This window comes from Haliotis asinina, chromosome 3 (genome assembly GCF_037392515.1).
Source record: "Haliotis asinina isolate JCU_RB_2024 chromosome 3, JCU_Hal_asi_v2, whole genome shotgun sequence".
Lineage (NCBI taxonomy): Eukaryota > Metazoa > Mollusca > Gastropoda > Lepetellida > Haliotidae > Haliotis > Haliotis asinina.
In genome coordinates this window covers 58,126,350-58,154,247 of record NC_090282.1, presented here as the reverse complement: position 1 = coordinate 58,154,247, position 27,898 = coordinate 58,126,350, and the positions used below count along the sequence as shown (strand labels likewise).

Sequence of the window (27,898 nt, the reverse complement as noted above, 5' to 3'; positions counted from 1 at the left end):
CAAACTTCTATGGTATGCTTTACGTGACAGAGCGCCCTAGTGTTAGCCTGTGTAGGTTCTTCTATGAATGATCTATAGCGCTTGATCTAAGAGGATGACTGAACACCTTGTGCGCAGGATTGCCGAGATTTTACACCTGAACTATCCCTGAACGATCAGTAGTGCGAAGTTTCTGACAGACGAATCTATAATTCATGTATGTTGAAACGTGCCTTTGTCCAAACGACCATGCAGTCACTTGAAGCAGCTCACAGATTTCTCGACGTCATTATTTGAAAAGGACATCCACTGCCTACAATTACTTAATCGCCGACTTCGAAAGGTGCTTTCACAGGCATGAAGGAGCGTTAATGGGATCGCCTTCTTAATAGCTATCAAATACGTCTTGAGACTTCTAGCGAAATACGACGCAGTGTGCGTTCCGCCAGACAAACAATTGGTAAATCAATTGTTCCGTCAGTGGAGTGTTTCAGACCGTTGTGCCGATTGTGTTGAATCTGGTTGCCAATATTCTGTGTGTCTGTTGATGACATTACAATTTCTTAAGTGAAAGGGTTGTGCTATTGTGAAATGGATATCAGTTTGAACGTGACTAAAAATCTCGGATTTTTTATCTAGCTCAAAGGTATGTATTACAGCTATTACCATATTATATACATACGGAACGAATGTCAATCACATGCATATTTCAGATCGTTCCAACTAGCTAATGACATTCTGGGTAATACTTGTGACTCTACCTTTAGGCTGAGCTGAACTTATTCCAAATTTCGAAAGGTTGGTAATATTTCTACAGTTAAATCAATGATCCTAAAGAAAATTAAATGTTCACCTCGAGAATGTCTTTTTAATATTGTTATACGCCTATTCAGTAACAACATATCACTGTTCTAATCTGTCGTTATTTAATATTCCCAAAGCAATAATTGCTTATGAAGCTCTTATGAAGAATTTTGACAATAGGGGCGCTAGTAGCATTAGCCAAAGTTCTACGATTCCACATTCTGTTACCATAGATATGCATCTGTCGAATTTTTCACTTACGAATATTCAGCAGTAATCTCGACACTGCGCGGACACTTCAGTGATATGCAAGTGTTGTGCCCTGTTTCAGATGACAACGACACTGATGTCACCAATATACGTGACGGTGCTGTGGACAGCCGTGATTACAGCCAATGGTAGGTTGACAATTACACATTTATGACAACGTGCATACTTTTATGTCAACGTGCATATGTTGCAGGGAATTAGTGAAACCGGGAATTTCACGTAATCCCTAAAAGAGTTAGTGATTTTGTAAACGTAAATTGTCAACGTTGATAGCTACAAACATTAATTTCACACATTCACTGACATCCTTACAGGGGACGTGTGCAATGGAACATATCACTACTATGAAATTCACTATATTGTACATATATAATCAGTTGCATCATCCGGCACATTGTCTAACTGGATTATTTCTTCAGTCCCAGTGAGTGCCGGTTTAGACAGCTTCCACTGTACTTTCATGAAATCCCTTGAAAGTTTAGGAATGACGTGAAATCCCTGGTGTCACACATTCTCTGTTACATGTACATGATTAGCCTTGAAATATTTCAACCGACACAGAAAGTTTTAGAACATATGATAAACATCTAGTACTAGACTATGAGAGTTTGTTTATGTCTGTGCCAAAACACTATGAATCTGCGTCTGTAGACACAGATGTAGACACGCTCAGCAACAGAGTGTGAGGCAGTATGTAACTGATTGAGTCTGAACCAGATAAACCGTTTTAGGATATGGATGTGGGATGCGATGATGTATTTGACACAAGCATATTTTCCAGTAGTCTTTCATATTCACTAGTCCTTAGTATGGTGATCTACCTTCAGCTGTTGCCAACCTATAGCTCATTTTTATATTGTACTGTCCTCTATAGATACATTGTTTTAGGTCTAATCACTAGTTTTAACTTCTAAACTGTGATATTCTAGTTAGTTTTACTGTCCTTCGTTGACAGGGTTTTACAATGTATGTGCTAGTAATTCATTTGTATTTTTATAATTAATTGTTCTCGTCACGATATGGCTGCAATACTGCCGATGTGACGTTAAATATTAACTCACTCACTTACTCACTCATATTCACTGAAATATTGGAATGAAACGTTGTCGTGATGAAAACTATGGCATTACAAATCATAGATTTAATAGATTGAATAATATTATAGACCTTATGCGTTACATCTAAATAAATACAAAATCGTAGTCTGCATACCAGTGTAGATGTAGACACGCATATGTTTACACAACATAGCGTTGTGGACAAGCCTCAGCTGGGTCAACATGTACGTACTGACACTATCGATGCTGGTATTGATCCTTCAAGATGGGATTGTTTGTACCTTGTTTGTACTTCGTAGTGTATCATCTATTTCTAATGAAGGCACAGAACTGATGACTTTTGTTCTTATACTTGTTGATGGTACCCTGGGTTGTCTCAACTCGCCCGTGGCATTTCACTGTAATATTAATACCATTCGATTCCCGAGAACCTTTGTTTCTTGTGTTTGGCAGCACTACAAAACTTTGGCTTCAGCTGTTTTTGTATCTTTATCGTCCTCAAACGATTTGGGATCTTGAGAGCTTTTCCTGAGAAACATGTAAAATGTAGCTGTATCACATGCATATTTTATGAGTGACAGTCTTCAATGTTTGCACGTTGGTGTCAATATTGATTGAATCCTGCCATTGTGTTTGGCCCCGCTAAGTGAAGTTAGTCATTGCACAGATATTGAATAATTGCTTATTGCATAATGAGCGCATTGAAACACTTCTCCAGAACCAACCCTCGCAGAGATAGGTTTGTACTTAATTTGTAGCTTTGAAAAATGTATTAACATAACGAATCGCTGAATCGACTTTGGGCAATTCATGAGGACATGTTTATGACCAAGTCAAGGTTTTCCGAGGGAAATTAATAATGTAAAAAAGTAATTATACTTTTTCTTTTTGAATTATGAACACTTTTACAATTTTTCAAAAGCCAAAAGCCATTCAAAGATTATAATGTAGGTATATCAGCAAACAGACATTGCTTAGTACAGATTGAGCATTTCAGAAAACAGTTATGTAGGTCCAGATGATCTTGTCGATTTCTCAACCTGTGTCTTGAAGAAAATTTCTGCTGACAACGTAGGATGTCTGTTCTAAAACATGCCACCGCATGATGCTAACTTGACAGAAACACTATTTTGTTTCGAATTATTTTTGTCTCTACTGTAGGCCATAAAGAACCATCAATTGTGTCTCCATCGTGTGATACGAAAAAACGATATTTAAAACTCCATTATGAGATGCGAAAAAAACATTCATTTTGTCTCCATCGTCTGATGCTAGTTTGATATGTTGCTTTCTCAATCTACCAAATGACTTTCGTAGTTCGCATTTATCAATATTGTCTTCCTCCCAGTTACAGTGATACAGACTAAAAATAATGTTCTGATTAAAGAATAAGTGTTATTATTTAAATGTTTCCAAATCTAGTAATGTATCGTTCGTAAGATGCTATTGATGCATATTAAGATAATCTTGATGCATATTAAAATGCTCTTGATGCATATTAAGATGCTCTTGATGCATATTTTTGTTAATCATGTTTGAGATTATTTGCTTTTGAAACAATATCCATGCAACAGTTGACGGGTGGCATTCCAAAGACGGTGGCGGCTTCTATCTAAGATTACTTGTTCATCTCATAGGAATACAATGCATATTGACAATCTCCAAGAACTGTATCATACATCGTTTTGTGAAATGATTCTAAGCGTTACTGAATTACAGATGTTTGAAGGTTTTAGTTTGATGGTAGATTCTCGTAGATGGTAATGATTGTTTTGCCTGTAACTATAGTAACTTAAGCGCAACACAAATCATCCGTTTTATAGACTAGCACAACTACGATATAAGAATCCTAATTACACATTCACACCGGCTACAAATGGGGGCCTGATACGATAAAAATCCTCTATATGATATCATTTGCATAACTGACTAATCCTTCTGACATTGATTGTATCGTACAACGACGTTACATGCAATCGTCACATATTTGTTCCGTTTTGTGTGATACATTAACTGTTTTGCGCGGAAGATTTGAAGATAATCAAATAAATCAATGTTAGTTTATTAATCCCCACAACGGTCATGGGTTTTCTTATGCTGTATGACTCCTGAAGATTCGGGTTCGATCTGATCTTCATGCTTGCCGTAAGAGGCGACAAACGCGATCGGGTGGTTAGGCTCGCTGACTTGGTTGACTCTTGTCATCATATCCCAATATGTGTATAGATCGATGCTATTGCTTTTGATCACGGGATTGTCAGGTTCATTATTTACTCATTAAGTCAGTCATCTCTCTGAATTCAATACGATAATGCAAACGCATACTAACAAAATACAATATCTGTGTGTTGTCTTACTGTTTCTGTAGTTGTGAAAGGTGAAAGCTTGCGGTTGATCGAAAAGGACTTCTGGGAATGGAGAATGGAACAAGCGCCAGAGTTCGCCTCGTCAGTTGGTGTAACAACATTTAACGACAAGCTGGCTTCCTATAACGTGTCCGTGTTCGAATCCAGGCGGGTATGTGCACGTGGCGTCATGTGTCCCCTACAGCAGACGAGCAGTAGACGAGCATCTTGTATCCGGAATGTACTTATTTTCCAAAATAAATACAGTTCCTAAATTATCTTACTAGAAGATCATGACAAGGGAAACTTTATCTATTGTCCTGAAAATGCAGTAATTTTGTCTTTCAATTATTATTACATGTTCCGAAATACCTCTATGCAACAAGGACATTAGGGCAATTCTAGACAGAGGCATGTGGTCCCTTATACCCGCTGCAAGGAAACCGTGCCCATGCTTCAAGACTTACATAAAATGTCGATGTTTCTTTTTAACCTTAATGGCTCCTTTACATAAAAACGTTTTTGAAACATGAAATCGATTTTTTTCAGGAACTTAAATGACGATTAGTTCTGGAGGTTTTTGTGTTTCTCAACAAGGGTATTTTTAGAGATGTGTGGCTTTTAGAAGCACAGCGTGTGTCTTGTAGTGTCATTTGTTGGGGAAGAAGAGTCGACCAAATGTAAGGCTGCATAAAAGAAATGATTCTCGGGTTCATTTTCTTTTAAAAGGTGACGACGGCTGTAGAATTTTTTTACAAGTTTGATAGAAAAAAATGACAAGGGAGGAGACATTTTTTTATATTTTTCTCTCAGAAATACAGCTTGGGGCGTTTAGAGCGTGTTAATGAGTTGTAGATTCAGGTACATTTCTTACAGACACTCATTTCTATTCGTGGACAAACGCGGCAAAGTCGAAATTATTTTGCTTTAAAATGGCAATAAAAATTGTTGCGCGCACAAATAAAAGTGACGCGCAGATAACCGAGAAACAGTTCACTTTTTGTATTTCGCCTAACTGTTTTAGTCTGTGCCAGAGTGTAATTCGTTGAAGATGTAGGTACATTTTAACGGATATATTTACACCATGTTGACACATACAAATTTGGGGATAAATACATCAAACCATTTGCTTAAACGGTAATTGTTAACATAGCTATGTTTCAAATGAAGTTTTTACTTCATCGGCTCTCTCTCTCTCTCTCTCTCTCTCTCTCTCTCTCAACCTTAATAATTGATCGAATGCTCATTCAGTTTCATATAAAATATCATTATCTGCAATATCGAATCTCAATTGCATTTGTAAGTGATCAGTTAATTCGTTTCAAAGAGATTAAAACGATACTCGAATCTAAGCAGACAAAACCTGCATTTACGTTTTCATCAGTGCAGTAGTTTGGAAGAGAATACAAATGGCCCTACACTTGTGTCCCTTGAGGCAGTTCTTCGCAGTGTTTCCATGGCGGACACAACTGATGTGTTAATGCTGAATATGACCTGACACCGCCCCGATTGCTTATGAATCCCTCGTGTGTCAAGCTCCAGCTTCTAGACACTCGGTTCTATCCATCAGGGCCCAGAAGCCATTAAATGTTATTGTGTTCATTTTGGAAATAGTGCTTGAATATCATTATCCTAGCAGTAATCATTTAGGCATTTGAAATATTACTGAAAATGCAAGAAGTAGTTGATATTCAGTATTCAGTATTCAGTTCAGTATTCTGAAGTTTATGCGATTATAATGAAATGTTCGTGTTCGTGATACTTGGAACTGTATTACAATATTTGACAGATTAGAATACATAAAGTATCCATGTGAGTGGATTTTCACTTATGTTATGATTAAACGTTCTACTAGTTATCATTAGTTATCCTCCCAGTGAAAAAATGCTAAAGTGAAAATGCTCCTTTGTGCAGACTGTAAAGGGAAAGTATTACTAACTATTCATTACCGTTTCAGATCAAAGCATCCCTTACATTATCACATACGTGTATCCATTACATTTTCAGATAACTGTATGCATTACACTCTCAGAAATCTGTTTTCTTCACATTTGCAGAAATCTGTACTCATAATATTTCAGAGAACTGATAACTTTATTAGTTACATTTTCAATAAAATTGTATTCATTTCATTTTTTAAAAAATGTATTTACTACATTTTCAAAAAAATGTATTTATTACATTTTAAGAGAATTATATTTATTACATTTTCAGATAGCTGTATTCATTTCATTTTTAGAAAACTGTATCCATTACATTTCAGTCGGATTTAAATTCCACGAACATCCTTCAATGTTCACGTGGCATTACACACTGGGGTCAATCCTTTTTCTTCCCAATTTATAGAGCACACGGACAGGATATGATGGGAAATATATATGTTAAATAGTGCCAGGTGTGCCACGACCTTTTTGGCTTGAAGAAAGACATAAAGTCTTTTCTGTAAGGTCAAAAATATCAAGTCTTCCATTTACAAAAAAGGTTACTCTGTATGCAAGAAAGAAAACAGCTTTCCATCCATTACAGTATAGTCAAGGCGCATGTAAACTTCTCCTCAGCGTCTCACAGCGAATAGAGGGAGTGCGTGTTGCAAAAGATAATGCATTCTCAGCATTAGATTGTAGCGGACCCTGTGACCTCAATCAGGATTAAATGACTTTGTCTAAAGCACATGGCCACAGGGGAAATGGGTGTCAGTGGGATTCCTTACACTGAATAATCATTCATTTTGTACAGCAACGAAAACATGCGTGGTGTTAGGAGTTAGGTAATATGGATGGGCAAGGAGACACATATGAATTTCAGATTTGTGTTTTGTTTTGGGAAACTTGTGTGGATTTGGGCTTCCCTGTTCGTATTTCCACCGTGGGAAATGTTTTATCGTCGTGGTGTTTAATTACAGAGTCTCTTTTGTTCAGAAAACCGATGTTTCTCAGATATCTGATTAGTCCGTCAGTTCAGCATAGAAAATAGTCAAAATGCATTAATGAGACAGAGAGTGATATCGTGAAGAACCACCCACAGTAATACTTGTCTGCTCACATGCCATGAAGGGATATGTATAATACATCGTGAAAAAAGTATTGCAACAGCAAGGATTTTGGAACTACGCTGTTGCTTATATCAATGGCGTTATATGGTTAGGCCATTAATTGGGATAAAACCTTTCATTGTGAGATAAATAGAGTATTAACGATAAAATGACAACAAAACTGCATGAATTTTGTTACTTTTTCATTCGATTATTGTGATTTCAAAACGACCGTACGAAACTCACAAAACAAGTGACAGAATAAGTATGGTCACAGCAACAAGGTGATGTTGGTCAGACGTCATTGGAGCACTAATGTCACTAGAAAGAATGTTGAAGCACTCAAATCTGACATGAACCTCAATATGTGGTGCAGCCACCGTCTGTAGCAACAACTGCAGTAACACGTCTCCTTACTGACAAAACAAGGACGTTCCATTCCTCATGAAGAACAGCACCAAGTTCAGCAAAATTTTTAACTAGAGGCCGTCTTTGTCCCACGCATGCTCAGTTGGATTCATATCAGGGCTTCTTAAATGTCATTGTATGGTATTGTTGTAATGGCTTGCTGACTAAGATAATGACGAACCAGGGCAGTTTGCGGGGTGGGGGAGGGGGAGGTGGTCTCTCATTATCATCCATAAAAACCGGTCTTGTACGGAGAGGGTGGTCATCAAAATGTGGAACAACGACCTGTTGCAAGATGTCTCTTTTTAAATGTTCCGTCGCCACATGCGACTTGTTTCATAGTGTTCCTCTGTGTGAAAGCAGCGAATCTCCGTCTCCAAACAGGCTATCTGTCATGGAGAAAAACATTATCTCTCATCTGATCAATGGACCTTTCTCCACGATGCCAAGTTACAGTTCATGCAGTCCCTACACCAACACAGATGTTGAGCTTTGTAAGCAGCCGTCAGCAGCCGTCAGCAGAGGACGTTTAACAGGCCACCTGGCCCAGAGGCCTGCTGCTTTCAAACGATTACGGACCGTTCTGTCTGAAATTCGCCGATTGGGCAGCCATTCTCCTTTTAAGACGCTACTCGGTACAAAACTTTTACGCCGCACATGCCCCAGGAGTGCCCTGTCTTCCCTATCAGATGTGCATGGAGGTCTACCAGAACGTCTTCTGTCCTTCACATCATTTGTTTCCCGGTGCTTTTGCAAAAGGTGATGTTGATGGATGATGACTAGTTTGAACAGCAATTTGGCGTAGTGACATTCCTGCGTTTCTAATGCCGATTATCTGCCATCTTTTTGTAGCCGACAATTGTGGAGGGCCCAGATGTTTCCCATATGTTCAAAAATGTTGTGCTTCTTGAATTCGGTACTGAACTGATTCAGTTTGCAACGTGTCTTTTTACATGGTTCTGGGTGCATGAATTTCACGTGCATATTTTGATATATGTTCCTTCATTAACAAGATGGAAATCATACCAGCCTGCAACTATTCTGGTGTTGCAATACATTTGTCTAGATGTATATACGGTAACGGTACACATAGCAAATCCAGGACTATATACGAGCCAAACATGTTTTTGACTTTTAACGTAAGGTGTGTCGCTGTTACACCAGTCAATCCTGATATGAAATCATTTTTTCTATGTTTGTCCCTGGAGATAATGCACTTCCACGAAAAAGTCACAGCGACAAAACAAAAGCCTTGCCACAAAGGCAGCACCAGTAATGTGGTTAGATGTTTTTATGTTGTCTCCTGCTTGATGAGCCTAGTAGATTCAATCGATCCATCTTCAAAGTGTATTTCGACGATATGACTAGTTACCTTCCAGCACGCATTAGGTGTCTATGCCCAAAGACAGAAAAGTGCGTTCTAAAGCCCCGCGAGAACATCGATGTAATTAGAGCGAGTGAGTTTAGTTTTACACCGCTTTTAGCAATATTCAAGCAATGTCACGGCGGGGAACAACAAATATGGGCTTCACACATGGTACCTATGTGGGGAACCGAACGTGGGTGCACGTTGTGACGCACAACGCTTGAAACGTAGGAGTACTCTTCACTTTCTCTTTTTCTAATTTATTTATTCTCCCATTCATCTCTTAATTTCATATATTTATTTTTTTACTTTATGTTAACCACACCCAGTAGTCCGATAACACTAGGATTGTTCCGGATGCTATCTGTTATTCCATGTATCGATTATGCCAAAAATATATCTTTAAGTCTTTCGTTCAATCCCACCTGAATTTTTATTCTCCCTATTGTAGAATGTTGTAGAAGGTTTTTTGGAGCGTCTCATGGAAGTCGACTTCGACGACCTCGACACGGCCGACAAGACAGACTACCAGATCCTCAGTGACCATCTTCAGACGTATCTGGACGGGTTCACATGGAGATTGTGAGAAGCTACGCATCTACCATTCATGTTAAATATGACAGGATTTTACCCCAACTCAAAGGTCCTTGTGGGCACTGTGACGGTCATGATAAGTAACAGTATAAAGAACTGAACGCTTTGATGATTTCTTTATAGTCTGGAATTCATCATTGATCATTTGAACCGATGGATGAAATGTTGAATTTTTGCTCCTGGAAGTAGCACCAGTTAAGCAATGAATGTGTTGCAGCTGTAGTGAATATTGTGCGTCCCCCTGGATGGAGTGAATTGTTCTTCTGTGTACATTCTCTACATTAGTATGATGGACACACATTTAAGCGTCGCGTAAAACCCAGCATGGCCAAACAAACTGTATTTCATACTTCTGTAACATAAGGACACCAGTCCGCATCACAGATCCTGAACCAGATTATTTTCCCCACACCCTGGCCCTCCCTGCAATCGTAAAAACCTATTTGAAGTAAATCTAGCTTTCCCTAAGTTCAGCATTCTCAGGTCTCACTGGGGTTCCTTTTCAATTTAAGTGGCTGATTTCTGTACATATATAGCTTAGTATATACAGGAGCTTAAATAGTTTTCATGTGACACAAACAGTTAATCCTGGAACAATGTCATCACATGGCTTTCATGTTGGTCATTCTCCAGCTACGAGACGCTGAACCCAATCAACTTTCTGGAAGGCCTGCAGACAAACCCTGCTCACTTCCTTGAGACTCTGCCATTCAAAACAGACCATGACTACGAGAACTATCTTCGGCGTCTCCATAAACTACCAAAGCAGGTAAGTCATGTTTACAGTTTGTGTATCCTCTCAGGGGTGAAATGTATCTACAAACGTCTTTGAAATAATTATACGAGCTGATGTGATCACTCACATAGATAAAGGATGTGCTGTTTCTTACCTCTGAACACGTTTCTGGCGGATTTGTTTTTAATGCCGAATTCCAGGTGTATGCCGGTCTGTAAATAAACAAGTCTGCACCAAGCAATCCAGTAATCAACAACATTAGCATCAAATTCAATTGTCATATGATGACATGTGTTAACCAGGTCAGCGAGTCTGACTTACCGAAGACCAGTTCTAGCCCGGATCTTCACGGGGTTCCAATCTAAGCTGTTTGTATCGGGGGAGATCATGGATCGGGCTGGCTGCCTCTGCACTTGGTCTATAGCTTACCATTTTACCTCTGCTGTGATCTTGGTTTTCATGTAACATTGTTTACTTGATTGTCGATTACTCGAATCTGGACTGGATGATTTGCAGGTGTGAATGAGTGAGTATGGTTTACCCTTCTTTTCGCAATATTCCAGCACACATGGGCATTAGAATGCAAGATACATGTGTATGTACACCTCGAGAGGGCCTCACATTGCACACATAGGCAGGAGAATTAAATAATTCTAACCACTAGATCACTCCAACGCGCCATGTCGATGATGCTCCAAGGGTGTATATTTGTCTGTGACATTGATTACGGGAAATATTTCGAAAATAATGTACAATCGTGGTAACTAGATTATGTCTGTATAGTTCATGATCAATCAAATTGTAACTTCCACAGATAAACCTACCCATTTATCTAACCCTAAATGTGTCTTGAGAATGCTTTCAGCCAATGAATAATGTCGTTCTTTTCTGATAACAGAACTTTTTTGCACGTTTAAATTTACCTCTCTACAAGTAATTCATTAATTACTTTCTCAAACCCACCATATCTCAATTTCCTATATTTAATACAGGGCTGGTTACATTGTTAACAGGGCCGGCAATATGTTTTAGTTATCATTCTTGTGGTCTTCCTGTATTTCTCCATGATGAGTCGAACTTACATTTATCTCGAAGTAAAAGCTCAGTCCCTCATAGCCTACTCAATCATGTATTTGCTCCATAATATCGAACTTCTAATAAATCGAAGAACATTAGTACTTTCAACTTCGACACAACCATGTATGACTAAATCTGTTTTTGTTTGACTGGTCCCTTCCTACATCCGCTGACACATACTGGGGTTGTTGCACCACATGTCAATACCACACGGACGAATACCAACTTGTCCGCGTTATACACACACAACGAAAATATATTCCTGATGTAACTAAGCCCCCATGATTACGGTTGTCCCCGTGTCAACACATTTCCCTCAAGAAGATGTGAAATTGATGAGAAAGCATTCCGGCTCACTTTATACCGGCAAGTACAGTGAGAGCATTATCTGCTTAGCGACCCTGTTCGTCGTTATTCTCTTCAAACCTGTGTTTACGCGGGCTCTCGAAAGTTTGAATATTAGATTACACGTTGCAAATGGGCTAAGGAATGTATGAGACGATCCGTTAATACAAACGTTACGTGGGCGTTGACTTTAAATCATGTCCTGCGTTGACTCATCACAGACATGGCTAACACATTGTCCGGGAGTTCCCAGTAGCGTTATATCTCCCCAATAATTTAATGTTAAGATGCCTTTTTCTAAAGACATTGCCCCACGACTGACAGATAATCCATATTTACTGAATGTAAGTGGGTTTTTTACTCAAATTCATTTTGAAAGGCAATGATGATAGTTTTTTTTATGATATGTCATGTCTTATCAAAAGAATGGAACAGACGATTCTCAAAGGTCATTAGCTTGAAGTGCATCCAGCTTTTCGTATTGAGACCAACCACTCCCAAGGTTTGGGACGCTATTCTTTGCATCATCGCCTTTGTCACGACCATATCAAGTGTCCAGCGTTGTCACAACCATAGTCCAAAGCGCTAGTGCCAAGATGCATCTTCTATATACACGCTTCCGCACCATTCCTCGAAATCTGGCAGTGACGGAATAGGCGGTTTAGAATTGGTCTTCAGCAGCCCATGCTTGTTGAAAAAATCAACTAACGTGATCGGGTAGTCAGGCTTTCTGACATGGTTGACACATGTCATCGTATCCAGTCTATGTGGATTGATGCTCATGCTCTTGATCATTGGATTTTGTGGTCCAGACTCGATTATTTGGAGCCCGCCCCTTTTAGCTGGGATATTGCGGCGTGTGGCATGTGGCGTGTGGCGTGTGGCATTAAACAAACCAGTCTAGCAGCGAGAAGGAGTCTCGTATCAGTATTAGCATGATACGTAGTAACACCGTGAGACATTCTTTAGTTTCAAGGGACTCTAAGATGCGAGTTAGAACTGGTCTTGCTTGTCCGGTGAGTTAAAAAGCAAACGAACAAAATCCTTTCAAGATGCCGAAATTGTGACAAGCACTGACACCCTAACATGTGATACGTCTTATTTACTTTCAGCTGGCAGAATTCAGATATCTGTTCGGTGAAGCAGTACGCCAACAGCACACTTTACACCGAGTGTCCGTGGTAGGTGGTCACACAACACTACAGCATTTACAGAGAAATATTAATGAATCAATGTAAAGCAGTATGTTATCGGCTGCAGTTCTTGCAGTTGTGAGCTAGAATTCGCTTGCCATTCTGATTGTCCTTTTTACCGACTCATGCAAGCATAGGTCAAAATGCAAATTTCTTGAGAAACCTTTACGCACATCGTGAATCACACGATTCCGTTGGTTCACCATTTCCTGAACAGTTCTGGATTAAGGAGTTTTGTTCTGCAGCCGGTATGATGTTTGAACCAGTTCTTAATACATCAAGTGTTGTAAGTGTTATGCAGTAAGAGGCCAACAGTAAGTACTACATTAGGCATTAGAGGGTAGCTATTTCACATAAAGATGTTCACTTTATGCTACAACTTTATAGAGTGTTCGTATGTGTAGGCATTCACCACTGGCTGTAAACGCTAGCATTAGTTGTGTTAATGCAATTACAATATTTGTTTATTTTATTGTTATAAGATGTTTAAATAGCGCCCATATCCACGCAATTAGCACATGCTCAATGCGCCGATATTGTCATTCTCAACGGCACATCGAAGTTTCAGTCTGAACTCCATGGGGATCATACAAGATGTTAGTTGAAAAGATGTTACGTGCAACCTAGACGCATGTGTATTAGGGCGGCTTTGTGATGGTGAGTTCATTACGCCGTGTCCTAGGTTCAAGTCCTGAGAGCATTACGATATGCACTCTTCCAATAAAGTAGGGGATCTTCATTTCTTTATTTACGATTAAAAATATTTAGGAGATTTATCGGAGTCAATCAATGTTGATATGATATTATTGAATGTTTTGAGAGTGCATCACCATTTGCACTTCCTTACAACCATAGTTATTTGGAATGTAGTCGCTTTTGAAAGATGATTGTTGTATGGCATGTATTTGCATATGTACGATTTTCATTTTCAAACAAACGACCAGAAACAAACACTAACAAATGCGTGATGCAAGATGAGTGTCAAATTTAATGCCCTGAGTGATTCCTCGACCTTCTTGAAAAAACGTCAAAATCAAGAATGGGACCCAATGCACGTGTATGGGGCTACTGCGTTGTGCACGTGCAGATCGTGCGGTTTGGTTAGTGGTGGTAATAGAGAGAAATGGTGGTGCGTTCATAAGATGTCTGTCCTTGAAACGTTTGTTAACGTTCACTCTTTTCATCCAAATTGAAAGTTTAGGTTCCCCTACGTTTTAAGAGTATATGACGCCCCTTGTTACACGTAAAATCCCCACTGTGATGTTATAATTAAACACACAGCAGCACCATCGACAGTAACTTAATTGATTAACGTTCAGTACTTTCACATCCTCGATATCTCCAGGGTATACGTTCCGATAAGTCTCCACTATACCCTGGACGCATCTACGGCTCTGCCAGATAAATTTATTACCTCCCTTGACTGTCTTTTGATCCAGTCAGGTGTCTACGCTTGGAAGTTGAGCGAACCAATCACAACTCACTTTCGTTTTTTGAATTATCTAACCAATTATACTTGGCAGCAGAAACCATGCAGAGGTTTTCTGGAAGAGGTAGAAGGCGTTCTTGCATATGTTGTTTTTAAAGTTTCGGACCTGTAAGTTTGTTTGTATGATTTCCTTAAAATCTGGGAGGTACTGCGAGCAAACCTTCGCAGATCCGATCGCTACCTTTGTTGACACTGGCAAGCTGCGTTATAACGGCGGCCTAGCTGATGTGAGAAGGCGGAGTCAGCAAAGGGAGGTAATAAATTTATCGGGCAGAGCCGTAGATGCGTCCAGGGTATAGTGGAGACTTATCGGAACGTATACCCTGGAGATATCGAGGATGGTACTTTCCCAACAATTTAGGTAACTCATTTATTGTAGTTTTATATTTCAATGCAAATAGACTGAATATCTAAATGCCCGTATGATGAACGTACCATGTGAGACCATTCTCAGAAGGTGAATATGAGAATATATCGTCATGTTTATTCATGTTTAAGATTGAAATACTTACCTTTGTATCTATGTACACAGTCATCAAATGAAATGTTTATGGCTCTTTTAACAACGAAAGATGTGCAACATATGTCATATTTTTGTGGAAGTCGCAGTGGCTGAGCGGGTGACTTTGTGTGCTGGCGATTAGGTGACTGACTCTGAGGGTGCGGGTTCGAATCCCGGATGGGACTCAACCCAAAAAAAGTACTAGAATTTGTACTTTACTGAGAAAGTGAAATCCCAAATATGACATATGTTGCATTTGACCACTTTCTAAATGGCATCGTGTGAAAGATGTGCATCTATTGAATAAATTAGTCTTATTACTATGCTATATCAGTCGCAATAGATCGAATCGCCCAAAAATATTATATAATACATTTCTCATGATGTTGCTCATGTATGAAGTGCTGTTTACAGTAATAGGTCGTATTAGATAGTAACGCTGTCACTGCGCAAACTGGTATACATTTACACTAAACTGTCGGCCTAAGGGCCATATATCCATTTGTCTGTGTGTTTGTCTGTCCGACTGAATAATGCAGTGTGTTCATTAATACCTGTTTGCCAAAGACAATTCTATAAACACGGTATTTACTTACAGTATTCTTTCAACAGGATCCGGTTCCCGGTCAGATAGACAAGTTGCTCGTTGATAATGTTACACAATCAACTTTCTACAGTCCATTCCTCGACATGTCAAGTGTAACGGAGGTTAAAAGGTAAATGCTTACATAAATTCAATAGTTATGAGTGAGTTTAGTTTCACGCCGGATTCAGCACATTTCCCGCTATATGACACCGGTCTGTAAATAATCGAGTCGACATCAGACAACCCAGTGATCAACAACATGAGCATCGATCTGCGCAGTTGGAAACCAATGATATGTGTCAAACAAGCCAGCGAGCCTGTCCACTCTATCCCGTTGCCTTTTATCACAAGTATGAGTTTATCACCAATATTAGTCAGGATCTTCACGGACGATTCAATAGTGATCGTTAATAAACGGAGTATGAAAAAATAGTGTGCGTTCGTCGTAGAAGGTAGATAGATATTCTGATCTTTCCCAAATTTGACTTATCAGTGACACAAGCTTTGTCTGATGCGACTCATTTTGCCATATGTTGTGTCTTTCTGGAAAGTATGTTGTCGCTTTTAAACCATGGTGAATATCGTGTTCTTGTAATGCTGTTGATTATTCCATCACCATTCATGTTTCATATTACCAGTGAATATTGATCAAATCATATTAACAACTTTCTTCCCACATCTGCACTATAATGAATGTCATTATGAATTTGAATCTGCTCAGGGATGAATTACATCACACCTGTTCCATTTCAGAGATGAGATCAGAGACAAGGGAAAGCAATTGGTCAGTGACGTCATAGAGGCATTCCGAACACTGAAGAACTATATCATAAATGTAATGTACATATGTGCAATACTTATTGCATAAACTGGCAGTTTTTACAGCACGATTTTACATCACAAGTGTGATGTCGTTATTGCACATGTGTCTGTGTTCTCGTTGCCCATTTTCTAATCGTTGTTAATTTGTTTTTGATGGGTACAGTAGTACGTTCCAAATTAGAATAGTTTCGTCTTGCACATCATCAACGGATAATTGTAAATTTACCTTTCTATATTTATATAACACTACAACGCCGCTCATCTGTATTACTCACTATTGTTTATAATTGTGCACTGTTAAAGGTCACGTGCAACCAAAAAAGTAAACATAATTAAAACACAGTTATCACTTTTTCACGATATGTAAAATGCATTGGTGATTGTGATAAAACAAATAAACAATTATAACCGTATAATCACAGATTAAAAGTGCAATACTTAGCACTTTGGTTTACCTCCCTCGAAACGAAGCAGCCGCGATACCGAAACCAGTCAGAGTCGGTGTGTGTGCACAGCTCGCGTGTAACGATACCGTGTCATTGGCCACTGGGTTCATTTGCCGATATGTTCAGCCGGGTCTTTGTTATGGCCTATAAACCCGATAGGTGTTACTTTCAAATTGCATGTGATCAGTGATTGAAGTTGTGCATTGCATATTGTCATTAACAGACAGGCAGGCAGACATATAGGTGTAGACCAGATATTGAGGCTTCTCTGTGAGTCAGTTTATTACAGTCAACATGTTTTGTTTGTTTTTGTTTTTGTTTTTGTTTTTTTTTGTTTTGGGGATTTTTGGGGGTTTTTTTTTGTTTGTTTGTTGCTTTTTTTTGGGGGGGGGAGTTTTGTTTGTTTGTTTGTTTTTTGGGGTGTGTGTTGTTTTTTGTTTGTTTGTTGTTTTTATATGTAACGAGTAGATTTTTTACTTGTTTGTGTACACAACCAAGATCAGACTACTGGTCACAACCTCCTACTCTGGGCAGGCATACTGTTTCATGATGATTTGTTTCGGTAAGTGTATCAGAATCTGCAAAGTTGTTTTTAACGTTGCATGTGACCTTTAATCTTTGCTCGCCCAGTGTAAATGAACGTGTGTTTTATCACTGCTGTGGTTCTCAAACAATGTGTTTAGTTTTACGCCACCGTTAGCAATATTCTAGCAATATCACGGCAGGGGACACAACAACGGACTTCATACATTGAACCCATGTGGGCAATCGAACCCGAGCCTTCAGCATGACGAGCGAACGCTTTAACCGCTGGACTACCCCATCGCCCTAATTAGTGTAAAGAGAAATCAGTTCTAACAACCATAGGATGCTTTTATAAATCAATGTTCGATGTAATGATATATAAAATCAGGATTTAAATACATGTTGATGACTACTGAACAGACAGAGCGACGCATATATGTGTATGTATAAATGTGTGCATGCGTATGCATAAGAGCAAGCATGTGTATGTGCGCTAGTCCTTTAAAATACTATGCGCTCTTAAACAGTTATTTGATACTCTGCTCGGAGACTGTATACGGACCCAAACCGAACAGTTCTTGGTTCATTATTTCTTTAGAGTCCCAGGCACAGAAGTGCTTTTCACGTCCTATGATACATATAACGCAACCGGCCAACGAGAATACGCTTTAAACCCAAACGGTTTTCCCCTGTGTATCCTTTCTCCACTACCCATGTGTCTGTGCCTTGTTCCAGGAATACCTGCCCCACACCCGGACATCCTGGGGTATTGGTCAGTGGGACCATGGACTGGACAACTACAGGGCATGTCTACGGTGGCACTTGTCGCTGGACATCACGCCGGAATACGTTCACGAGCTGGGCCTGAGCGAAGTGACCAGGATTCGGAGAAAGATGGAGCAGGTACGTTTCCAAACATAAGTTTAATGAGAGGCAGTTTCCTTGTCATGCTGTCGTGGTTATGGTGTTAGACGCATCCGAGCGTGACACCCAAAAGATGTTAAAGTTTATACTAATGAGATTGCGTGCAATATATCTGTTGCCGTGATTTAGCTCAGTTTTGTTGATGATGAGCGAGTTGCCCAGTTGATGACAATGCAGCACAGACATGGATATCATACAGGACTGCTCTGGTAACATTACAACATCGTTGTAACGACAGAACAAAAATGCAATTGTAATGCTACTACATTTCCACAGGGTTTTCAGCTGCTGAAGAGATGATAGAGCTTAAAGTGAGGTAGTAGATTTAATGCGTTATCATGGCGATACTACAATGTTGCGATGAAACAACGCATGTTACGACATTGCCTTAAGGGTTCTGAACTGTCGCCATGATACCACGATATACAAACCTGGCATTACTGACAAACAAGGATACGTTGACAATTTGACCCGCTAGCATTAAGTGTATTAATGCAATTACACTATTTTTATCATTTTATTGTTATAAGATGTTTAAATAGCGCACATATCCACGTAACAAGTACATACTCAATGCGCTGATATTGTCATTCTCAACGGCACATATTAGCTCGTATAAGCAAGTGCCACCCACTTGCGCTTGCCATTGTGAACTAAGGGGCCCGAGGTTGCCCGCCCGCTGAAGCACGTGAGAATCATTTGAGCAAGTTACGCGAGGGATCAATTCCATCGCCATGCACCATCGTACTTCGCCTACTTCTTATAAACATCTTTTAACATTTCCATGCCCACACTGCGACTGGCGTTCATGTGCATTTTGACAATATTACCCCACGCTTCAGCACACCTGGCTCACAGTTCAGGCAGCTGACGTGGGGTGATTGCCCTCTTCCCTTGTGTCCCAGGATCCATATTGAAACGTATATTTTTGGCCTAAACTCATCTATTTCTCTATGATTTTTTTGCACTTCCCAGGCTTTTACCCCATTTTTTCACATTCTAATCAAATTGTTTTCTTCACTCGACAGATGGAGTTTGCTGAACTTGGCATGTGTTCTTTTTTCTGCTGGTGTGACCAGATGTTGTATAAATATTTACATTAAAGTCCTGAGAGTCCTTCCACGAAACAACCATCACTAAGTTTAACCTTAAGACCCATTGTTTCACATTGCTCTAAGGTTACCAAAGTGTTTTGTGAAAGGAGGTCCAGGACGGTGATTTATTGCTAACAGCAACGTAAAATAGACGTTTATATTTGTTGACATCTTGAATATTGGAGCCATATACAACTGAGTTATATTGCCAGTCTATAACACGCTGGGAATTGCATACGCTTGAGGTAAATCATGCCACATATGTTTTGATAAACTGTGTTGAATCTTTCTAGACAATGGACAGAATGAATTTCAATGGAACTATTTCCGATTTCTTCAATGAGGTCCGTAGTGATGCCCGTTTCCACGTCACGTCGGGGGTAAGTATGTAGACTGTCCCTTCTATCTGGGTAGGATGTTTGCACGCAGTGTCCCATGACTTGATATAAACTAGTAGATTCTTGTGTCCACAAATAATCGGGGTTTTCGCAGGTGTAGAATCCCGTCTCCTTCTCCACGAACAAAAGCGGGAACGTACTAGGTATGGATTCCTGTGTTCATGAATAACGGAGCAACGTGAGTGCAGAATCTGCGAATAAAGCGGCATCTCAGTAGATGAAGAATCCCGCCTCCACGAATATAGCGGCATCTTAGCAGATGAAGAATCCCACTTCCACGAATAAATCGGCATCTCAGTAGATGAAGAATCCCGCCTCCACGAATAAAGCGGTGCTTAGTGGGTTCAGAATCCGGTGTCTACGAACAGAGCGGTTTCATAATTCTAGGGTTGATATAAATTAGGAAGGTTCTGTGATTCAATTCGGGTTCTACCCAGGGAGAATCATGTTTGTTTTGATGTCGGCAGGTTTCCAGCTATATCACAAAGGTCTGTAAATAATTACATCTGACCCCTCTATCCCGTTAGTCACTTCTTACGACAAGCTTGTCTTGCTGAAAACAAATTCCCATCCATATCTTCGTGAGCCGAGACACTGCAATATCCAAGTTTAAGATCGCAATTGAATCCAGTCTTCTATTTCACGTATGTATCTTTTTTCAGCAAACGCTTCTACAGAAGTACAACGATATTATCTACAATGAGGTATATCCAAAGCTACCAAGACTGTTCAAAGACATCCCGAATTTGCCTTTAAGGTACCGTAACAAAATGAAACTCTCACCAACCATAAGTATACAAGCATTCATAAGTCGAGTTTCGACCACTTGTACTGGTTGTCTGCTGTTTCAGGATATCGCCGATGCCATATGACGGGGTGGGAGGGGAATATCTGGCGGGGACAGCGGACGGAGCTCGTCCTGGTATCTTCTATCTGAATCTCTTCCATCCAAGTGAAATGTAAGTAAATTGACCCCAAACCACCGCAGAGGAACACCTTTCATTGGTATGATGTAACCAAAGAAAATGTTATATAATTTATAGTCTCTCTGTCAATCCGTAAGGCGTATCATTTTTTCGTTCTTTTGATCAAAACATTCTGTCATGCAAAGTCCATAAATGTACCTAGTCTTCATTTTCCTGTCACATCAGACTTCACTGCCGCTCATCAATATCAATGTGTTTCTATTTGGTTGTTATTTTAAGTGATTAAGCATTACATTAAGCTCACCACAGTGGTTTGCTTGATGCAATGAAGAACAAGTGGGGTATTCATAATGCAATCGACAGTTAGGTGATTTCAGCCTTCGGTGTGCTGTGAAAAGGTACATTTTAAATGCCGATTTCACGTTTTTTTATTTTGTTGTCTGAACATGGGTGTCACTTTAACGTTACTTATATTAATGAGTGGTAAGATGACAATTGGTTAGATACCATCTGCTGTTTCTGTCCCATCCTCAGTGCTACCATCGACATGAAGGCGTTATCCCTTCACGAGACTGTACCAGGTCACCACTTACAGGTAAGGTCCACGTGTGTCTGTCAGGGTGGATACTCCTGTCTCATTCACCATATCTCTGTGAATGTTATTGCAGGTATCCCTGTGTTGTTGTGTGCTCTGTTGTATTTCTGTGTGTGTGACTGTGTTTGTGTTTCTGTGAGAGCTGCTCTGTTCACCCGTTGTCAGTTTGTTTAATGTTTTATTTTAAGAGGTATTACTCTGCGAGCCTTAGGCTGTTGACTTGAATGAAAGGGAGCTAACCCTATACTAGTTCGTATGTCATCTGAAAATCTATAGCTAGTATTGGATAAGTTTCCTTGACTGTAAATTTACAATGTGACTGTTAGTTCTACAGTGTTACTTTGAATTGAACAGTGTCACTGTAACTTGCACGGTGTTACTGTTAGTTTATGGAGTTACTGTGACTTTCAAAGAGTTACTGCTAGTCTACAAGCGTTACTGTGAATTGCGAAATGTTCTTAGTTATACAGCGTTACTGTGTTTATACAAAGTTAGTTTCACAGTGTTACTGTTAGTTGTACAATGTGTTTGTTAGTTTCAGTGTCAGTGTTTACTGAACAGTGTCTTTGTGAATTGTACAGTGTTGCTGTTATTTGAGTAGTGTCACCTTGCGTTGCACAGAATGACTGCCCGTTTACAGTGTTACCGTGCGTTGCACGCTGATACTGTTAGTTGTACAGTGTTTAGTTGAACAGTGTGACTGTGAGCTGCTGGTAGTTGCACAGTGTTATTGTGAGTTGTGCAGTGTTACTGACTGTTCCACAGTGTTTTGGTGAACAGTGTTACCGTGACTTGCAGAGTTACTGTTAGTTTAGAGAGATTGATAATTTTTATTTACATTAGTAGACAGATGGATGACACACTCCTGAACTTCAAGATCATTAAACGCCTACATTTACGTTATATCATTATATATATGATATGTTTTTTGACAAATTATGCCAAAAATGTATTTTCTTTCCAAAGAGAATATATGCGCTTGCTGCGGACCTACCTTCTTTCCGGAAGTTCCAAGAAGACACCAACTACTGGCAGGCACCATTCAAATTCCCCTTTTATACAGCCTATCTCGAGGTACCCCTTTACACCATTTTCTGTGACAATATCATTAAGAAAGTGTAACCCCAAATATAAATGTGACAATAACATATTTATTTCTAGGTGCACGTAAGGGTGACGAGTCTATAATGTGGTTAAAGCCTGTGTACACTGGGTTTAGTTATTCCCGTCCTTTCCTCCAATGTGTAAATACCATTTTGGTGCCACTGATAAATAGCTAACATAATGCTGAAGGTAGCGTAAAGATATATAATAGCTTAATATATTATTGATTTCATACTTCATCTGTCAGACATCAGCCAGTAACATTTGGTTACTGTAGAGAAGTCGGGTTATCAATCAAAGTTAGGACACTTATTGTCCATGTTTTCGTATTATGTGTATGACGACCAATTACAGGTTCATACAGGTAGAGTCTCACTCTCAAGCATACACCGCATTAAATATGCACAGGTGTTACACACAGGTATCCACAATTTGTAATGGTATTTGTGTCACTTATTTTATTTGTTCTATGTGTAAACAAATGCAATGACGTAGGTTTATCCGAACTAATGTCTAAATGTATTTCACACATCTATTGTTGATTGTTGTTGTAATCTTGACTTCCTTATACAAAAGAAATGCAGGAATTAAAAGAATGAGGAATTGTTGTCCTATGTTAAATGATCCCCGTTGTAGCACCTTGTGTGTTTGTAGAGCATTCCGCATTACATTTTAGGGATGGGCTCTGTATGCAGAATATCTCGGAGAGGAACTAGGCCTATACAAGGATGACTATGAACTGTGAGTAGCCCCACCCAACATGTTCACCGTTTCTGCCAACGTGCTGTTGTCCTAACAACTGAATGATTGCCAGTGTTGTATTGAGATAGCAACTGAATGATTGACAGTGCTATTCTCAGATAGCAACTAAATGATTGTCAGTGTTGTACTCAGATTGCAACTGAATGATTGTCAGTGTTGTAGTCAAACAGTAATTGGGTGATTGTCAATGTTGTTCTAAGACAGGAACTGAATGATTGACAATGCTATTCTCTGACAGCAACTAAATGATTGTCAGTGTTTTACTCAGATAGCAACTGGATGATTGTCAGTGTCCACTCAGATAGCAACTGAATGATTGTCAGTGTTGTAGTCAAACAGTAATTGGGTGATTGTCAATGTTGTTCTAAGACAGGAACTGAATGATTGACAATGCTATTCTCTGACAGTAACTAAATGATTGTCAGTGTTTTACTCAGATAGCAACTGGATGATTGTCAGTGTCGACTCAGATAGCAACTGAATGATTGTCAGTGTTGTAGACAAACAGTAACTGGGTGATTGTCAAAGTTGTTCTAAGATAGCAACTGAATGATTGTCAGTGTTGTATTCAGATAGCACTGGATGATTGTGAGAACTCTACTCAGCAACTGATGCAGGCATTTTCAAGACAATATATGCATCCTACTTTTAGGGATACATTTTCTCAAATAATATATATTTATATATACGTAATATATAATGTTATAATCACATTCAACTGCCAAGATGGCTGGGGTAGCAGTCTCTTGTTTGATTCCCCAAAAGCATCCAATAGTAATACTTATAACGAACATGACTACATCTGACAGTGCTCTTTTTCCATTCAGACCTTTCGCCGTAAAGCTCAGCGGAAACTCTTACAACGGACTATGGTTATTGCGACGTAAAATAAGTGATCCGTCTAAGGTCGTTATAGCCTTAGTGTACTGTATCTGGGAGACTAGGAATTCTGGGACCACCCGTCCGAATTAAAGCTGAAATTCTGAGCTGCAGACACACCCGTGATGATTCAGTGTATATATTTTAGTTTCAACTTTTATTCAACAGAATGGGGCGGTACGGGTCTGAGATGTTCCGTGCGTGCAGGATGGTTGTCGACACTGGACTTCACTACTTCAAGTAGGTAATGATGAAGATGCAGCTCTATTCTTGACGTTAAAAATATGACGTGTCATAATCCACAAAAGATCTTAAGATATGGGTTTAGTAAGGATGACGTGAGTATAACTGACAAATTAGAGATTAGGCAGGAAATCAGACACCTTCGTGTCGAACTTCGATGTAGCTTAATGTTGCTTCAGAGTACATAAAAGCCCACTGTGTACTCCTTTCCTCGGTCATCGAAGGTAGTGTTGACATGACTCTCGTCAACGTAGACACAAAGGTGGTTGACTGTAGTTAGCTATGGCGGCGAAGCACTACGTGCAATAGTTGTGTTTGTCCATGGGTTCCTGACAGCAGTCGGCGGCGAGAGATGAGCGGGTACATGTAGACGAAATCGACTATTTTCCCGTCTTCTACGAACTCGTGAAAGCACAGCAAATATAGTTCTAGATATTGGCGAGGGATCTGGTGCTGCTCGAAGGTGTGGCCCGACCACTCCAGAATTTTTGTTTCTCTTGGTCGGAAAGCAAGACGTGGGGACACTTCTCCAACAGGGTCTCAAAGACTTCTGCCGTTTTGGGTTTGGAGCCCCCGAATTCGCGTGTACCGGACTTGCGACATGTGGTATTTCCTCTTCGCTTCCCGAAGGGACAAACGACCCAATCGGATCTCGGCATAGGCTTCGTGCAATAGCTTGGTTCCCGGCATTGTTATGTGACTGTGTACCTGTATGTCTCTAACTGGGGTGCACTTTCACCGTTGGTTTTCCTTGGTCCATCGACAGATATTTTTCTCCGCTGGATTCCCCATTTTGTTTTTCCGAATACAAATATACCTCTCTTTGGGGAGGGGTCCAAAAGTATCTGAAGACAAAGTGTGTCTCTAAGATGTACTCACATCCAGCTGTAAAACACAATATAAAACAGAAAGTCGTTTTGCTTTGCGGTCAAAAACCATCACTGTCTATACTACTACTCGCCAGGCAACATACCCTATCGTCACCATGTTGTCACACTATACACCTAAGATGAAGTCTCAGTTAATATGCAATGATGACAAATGTCTATATTTGGTTAATTTAGAAACTTTTATTTCACCGACGGGTTTCTACAGATTCACGGGATGTAAACTGTAAAACTGAAGATACAGTAAACTCAGTACATCGCAAATCGAATCCCAGTTCCGTAGACCGATGCTCATTGTGTTAACAACAGCATTGTCAGAACTCAGGCAAAACAAGTAAATTAATCACCGGGTATATTTCCTCTAAAATGACTCCATAAACATTTTGGATTCTTTACAAAGGCTTTACAAATACCATAATTACACAACAGAATTCAATGAAGTTAATGGGTTTGATACATTTTCATTTCAATATTTCAGTATATTAATGCCCTTGAATATGTGTTCCAGTTGGGACAAGCAACAGGCTGTCTCGTACATGCTGGCACACACAGCCTATTCGCGGAACGACATCGAGAGCGAGGTGCACCGCTATATCACGTGGCCAGGCCAGGCATGCGCATACAAGGTTGGAGAGATTAAGATCCGGCAGCTGAGGGAGCGAGCCATGAGAAAGCTCGGTGAGTGTTGAAGTAAAGATTCGGTTCAAAGAAAGTAGGTATGCTCAACATATGGCGATATTTGGAAACAGGGAACGAGTATGATTTACGCTATTATAGCGATTTCATAGAGCACACCAGATATTGACGTCACACAGTGTACCTGTGTGGGGAATTTAACACTAGTCTCAGCATGACGAGCGAAAGATTCAGATACAAAAATACTCCGCCGCCCCTGATTTCTCTCTGAGAGAGAAACATACTTGACTGTGTGTGTGTATGTGTGTGTGTGTGTCTGTATCTGTCTGTGTGTATGTGTTTACTAAGTGCATCAAGGAATATACAAATGTGACTAATACACAGTATTCTAGCTGCCTTCAATACACAGTACATCACAAATGCACACATACAACCTACAAATGTTATCTTCAATACACAGTATATCACAAAATGTACAAATGTAACTAATACAAAATACTCCATCTGTCCATAAATGTTTTCTTCAATGCATAATATATACATATGAAAATGTACAAATGTCACTAATACAAAATATTCCAGCTGTCTATAAATGTAATCTTCAATACACAGCATATCACAAAATGTACAAATGTGACTAATGCAAAATATTCCAGCTGCCTACAAAGTTTACTTTCAATACACAGTACATGACAAAATGTATATATGTGACTAATACATAATATTCCTGCTGTCTTTAAATGTTTTCTACAATACACAGTATATTACAAATGCACGCATATGTGACTAATACAAAATATTCCAGCTGCCTACAAATTTTACCTTCAATACACAGTACATCTAAAATGTACATATTCGACGAATACAAAATATTCCAGCTTTCCATAAATGTTATCTTCAATACACAATACATAAGAAAATGTACATATGTGACTAATACAAAATAATCCAGCTGTCTATAATTGTTATGTTCAGTACACAGGGCATCAAGGAATATACATACCTACTCAATCAAAACATTTCCGAAGTAAACCTATTAGCCAAAGTAAATAGTACATAGAGGAATGTTAATCCTATCCTATAACTTGCATCCTATATTTTCTGATCTTATTGCCAAACTAAAACGAACAGTTCTTTCAGGTTCATTTATAAACTGTGTGCTACCTCTACGTGCCAAAGATATTTTACTTTTCAGAATCACTCTATTTTTATGTTTAGGGCCCCTTTTCAACCTGAAGGCTTTCCATGCCCTCCTGCTAAAGAATGGTCCGGTGCCTCTGAGAGTCCTGGAGAGAATGGTCAATGAGTGGATGTCAGAACTGACATTTGACCTCTATCAGGGGTGAAAGATAGATCAACAAGACACGTTTCATCTTCGTCCACTCATTACGTTAATAAACATATGTTGTATTTATTGTTTTTATTTTTATGGCACTTTTTTCGTTTGGTTTGTTTTTTTTCTCTTTTTTTCTTTCTTTCTTTTTTGTGTTTTTTTTGTTTTTTGTTGGTTTTTGTGGGGATATTTTGTAAATTCAGTCCTTGGGTTTTGTCCACTATTTTTGGAAATATGTTACATGTTCAAGTGAATCACAAAACACTGACTGCAATAACTGATTGATCTTCAAGAAGGCCATTTGAAATATCTCCCTTGTACTTTGTACTAAGTGATATACAATATTTAGTTGTTAAATGAATAAATGACTGTGTACCAAACTTTGGTGTTTACACAGACATGGATCTATAGTTTGGCTTTGGTCTTTTACAAAGGAAATGATGTCACTTCGTTAAAACAGGCCCAAAACGTATGTGTGTATAAGATAAGCCTATACCGCCACATGTATGGGACGTTAAATTTCTTAATACAATGAGTAAAT

General features: G+C 39.3%; 1 protein-coding gene across 1 annotated transcript; it reads left to right on the top strand.

The window, feature by feature from the left end:
* Positions 1 to 216: 216 nt before the first annotated feature.
* On the top strand, positions 217 to 27,761 carry LOC137278232 (uncharacterized). The gene is made up of 18 exons (XM_067810451.1): positions 217 to 625; positions 1,115 to 1,181; positions 4,480 to 4,628; positions 9,713 to 9,843; positions 10,489 to 10,624; positions 13,126 to 13,194; positions 15,810 to 15,913; positions 16,537 to 16,618; positions 18,312 to 18,479; positions 19,888 to 19,974; positions 20,655 to 20,749; positions 20,844 to 20,951; positions 21,453 to 21,513; positions 22,480 to 22,587; positions 23,294 to 23,358; positions 24,427 to 24,498; positions 25,897 to 26,066; positions 27,243 to 27,761. Exons 2-18 carry the CDS (start codon positions 1,115 to 1,117, stop codon positions 27,368 to 27,370), a joined length of 1,800 nt encoding a protein of 599 aa, XP_067666552.1. The 5' UTR covers positions 217 to 625; the 3' UTR covers positions 27,371 to 27,761.
* The last annotated feature ends 137 nt before the right edge of the window (positions 27,762 to 27,898 follow it).

Coding starts and splice junctions, on each gene's coding strand:
- LOC137278232 (XM_067810451.1), top strand. CDS start 1,115: ATGACAACGACACTGATGTCACCAATATACGTGACGGTGCTGTGGACA. Junction 21,514..22,479: donor TACCAGGTCACCACTTACAG/GTAAGGTCCACG, acceptor TTCTTTCCAAAG/AGAATATATGCGCTTGCTGC. Junction 24,499..25,896: donor ACTGGACTTCACTACTTCAA/GTAGGTAATGAT, acceptor TATGTGTTCCAG/TTGGGACAAGCAACAGGCTG.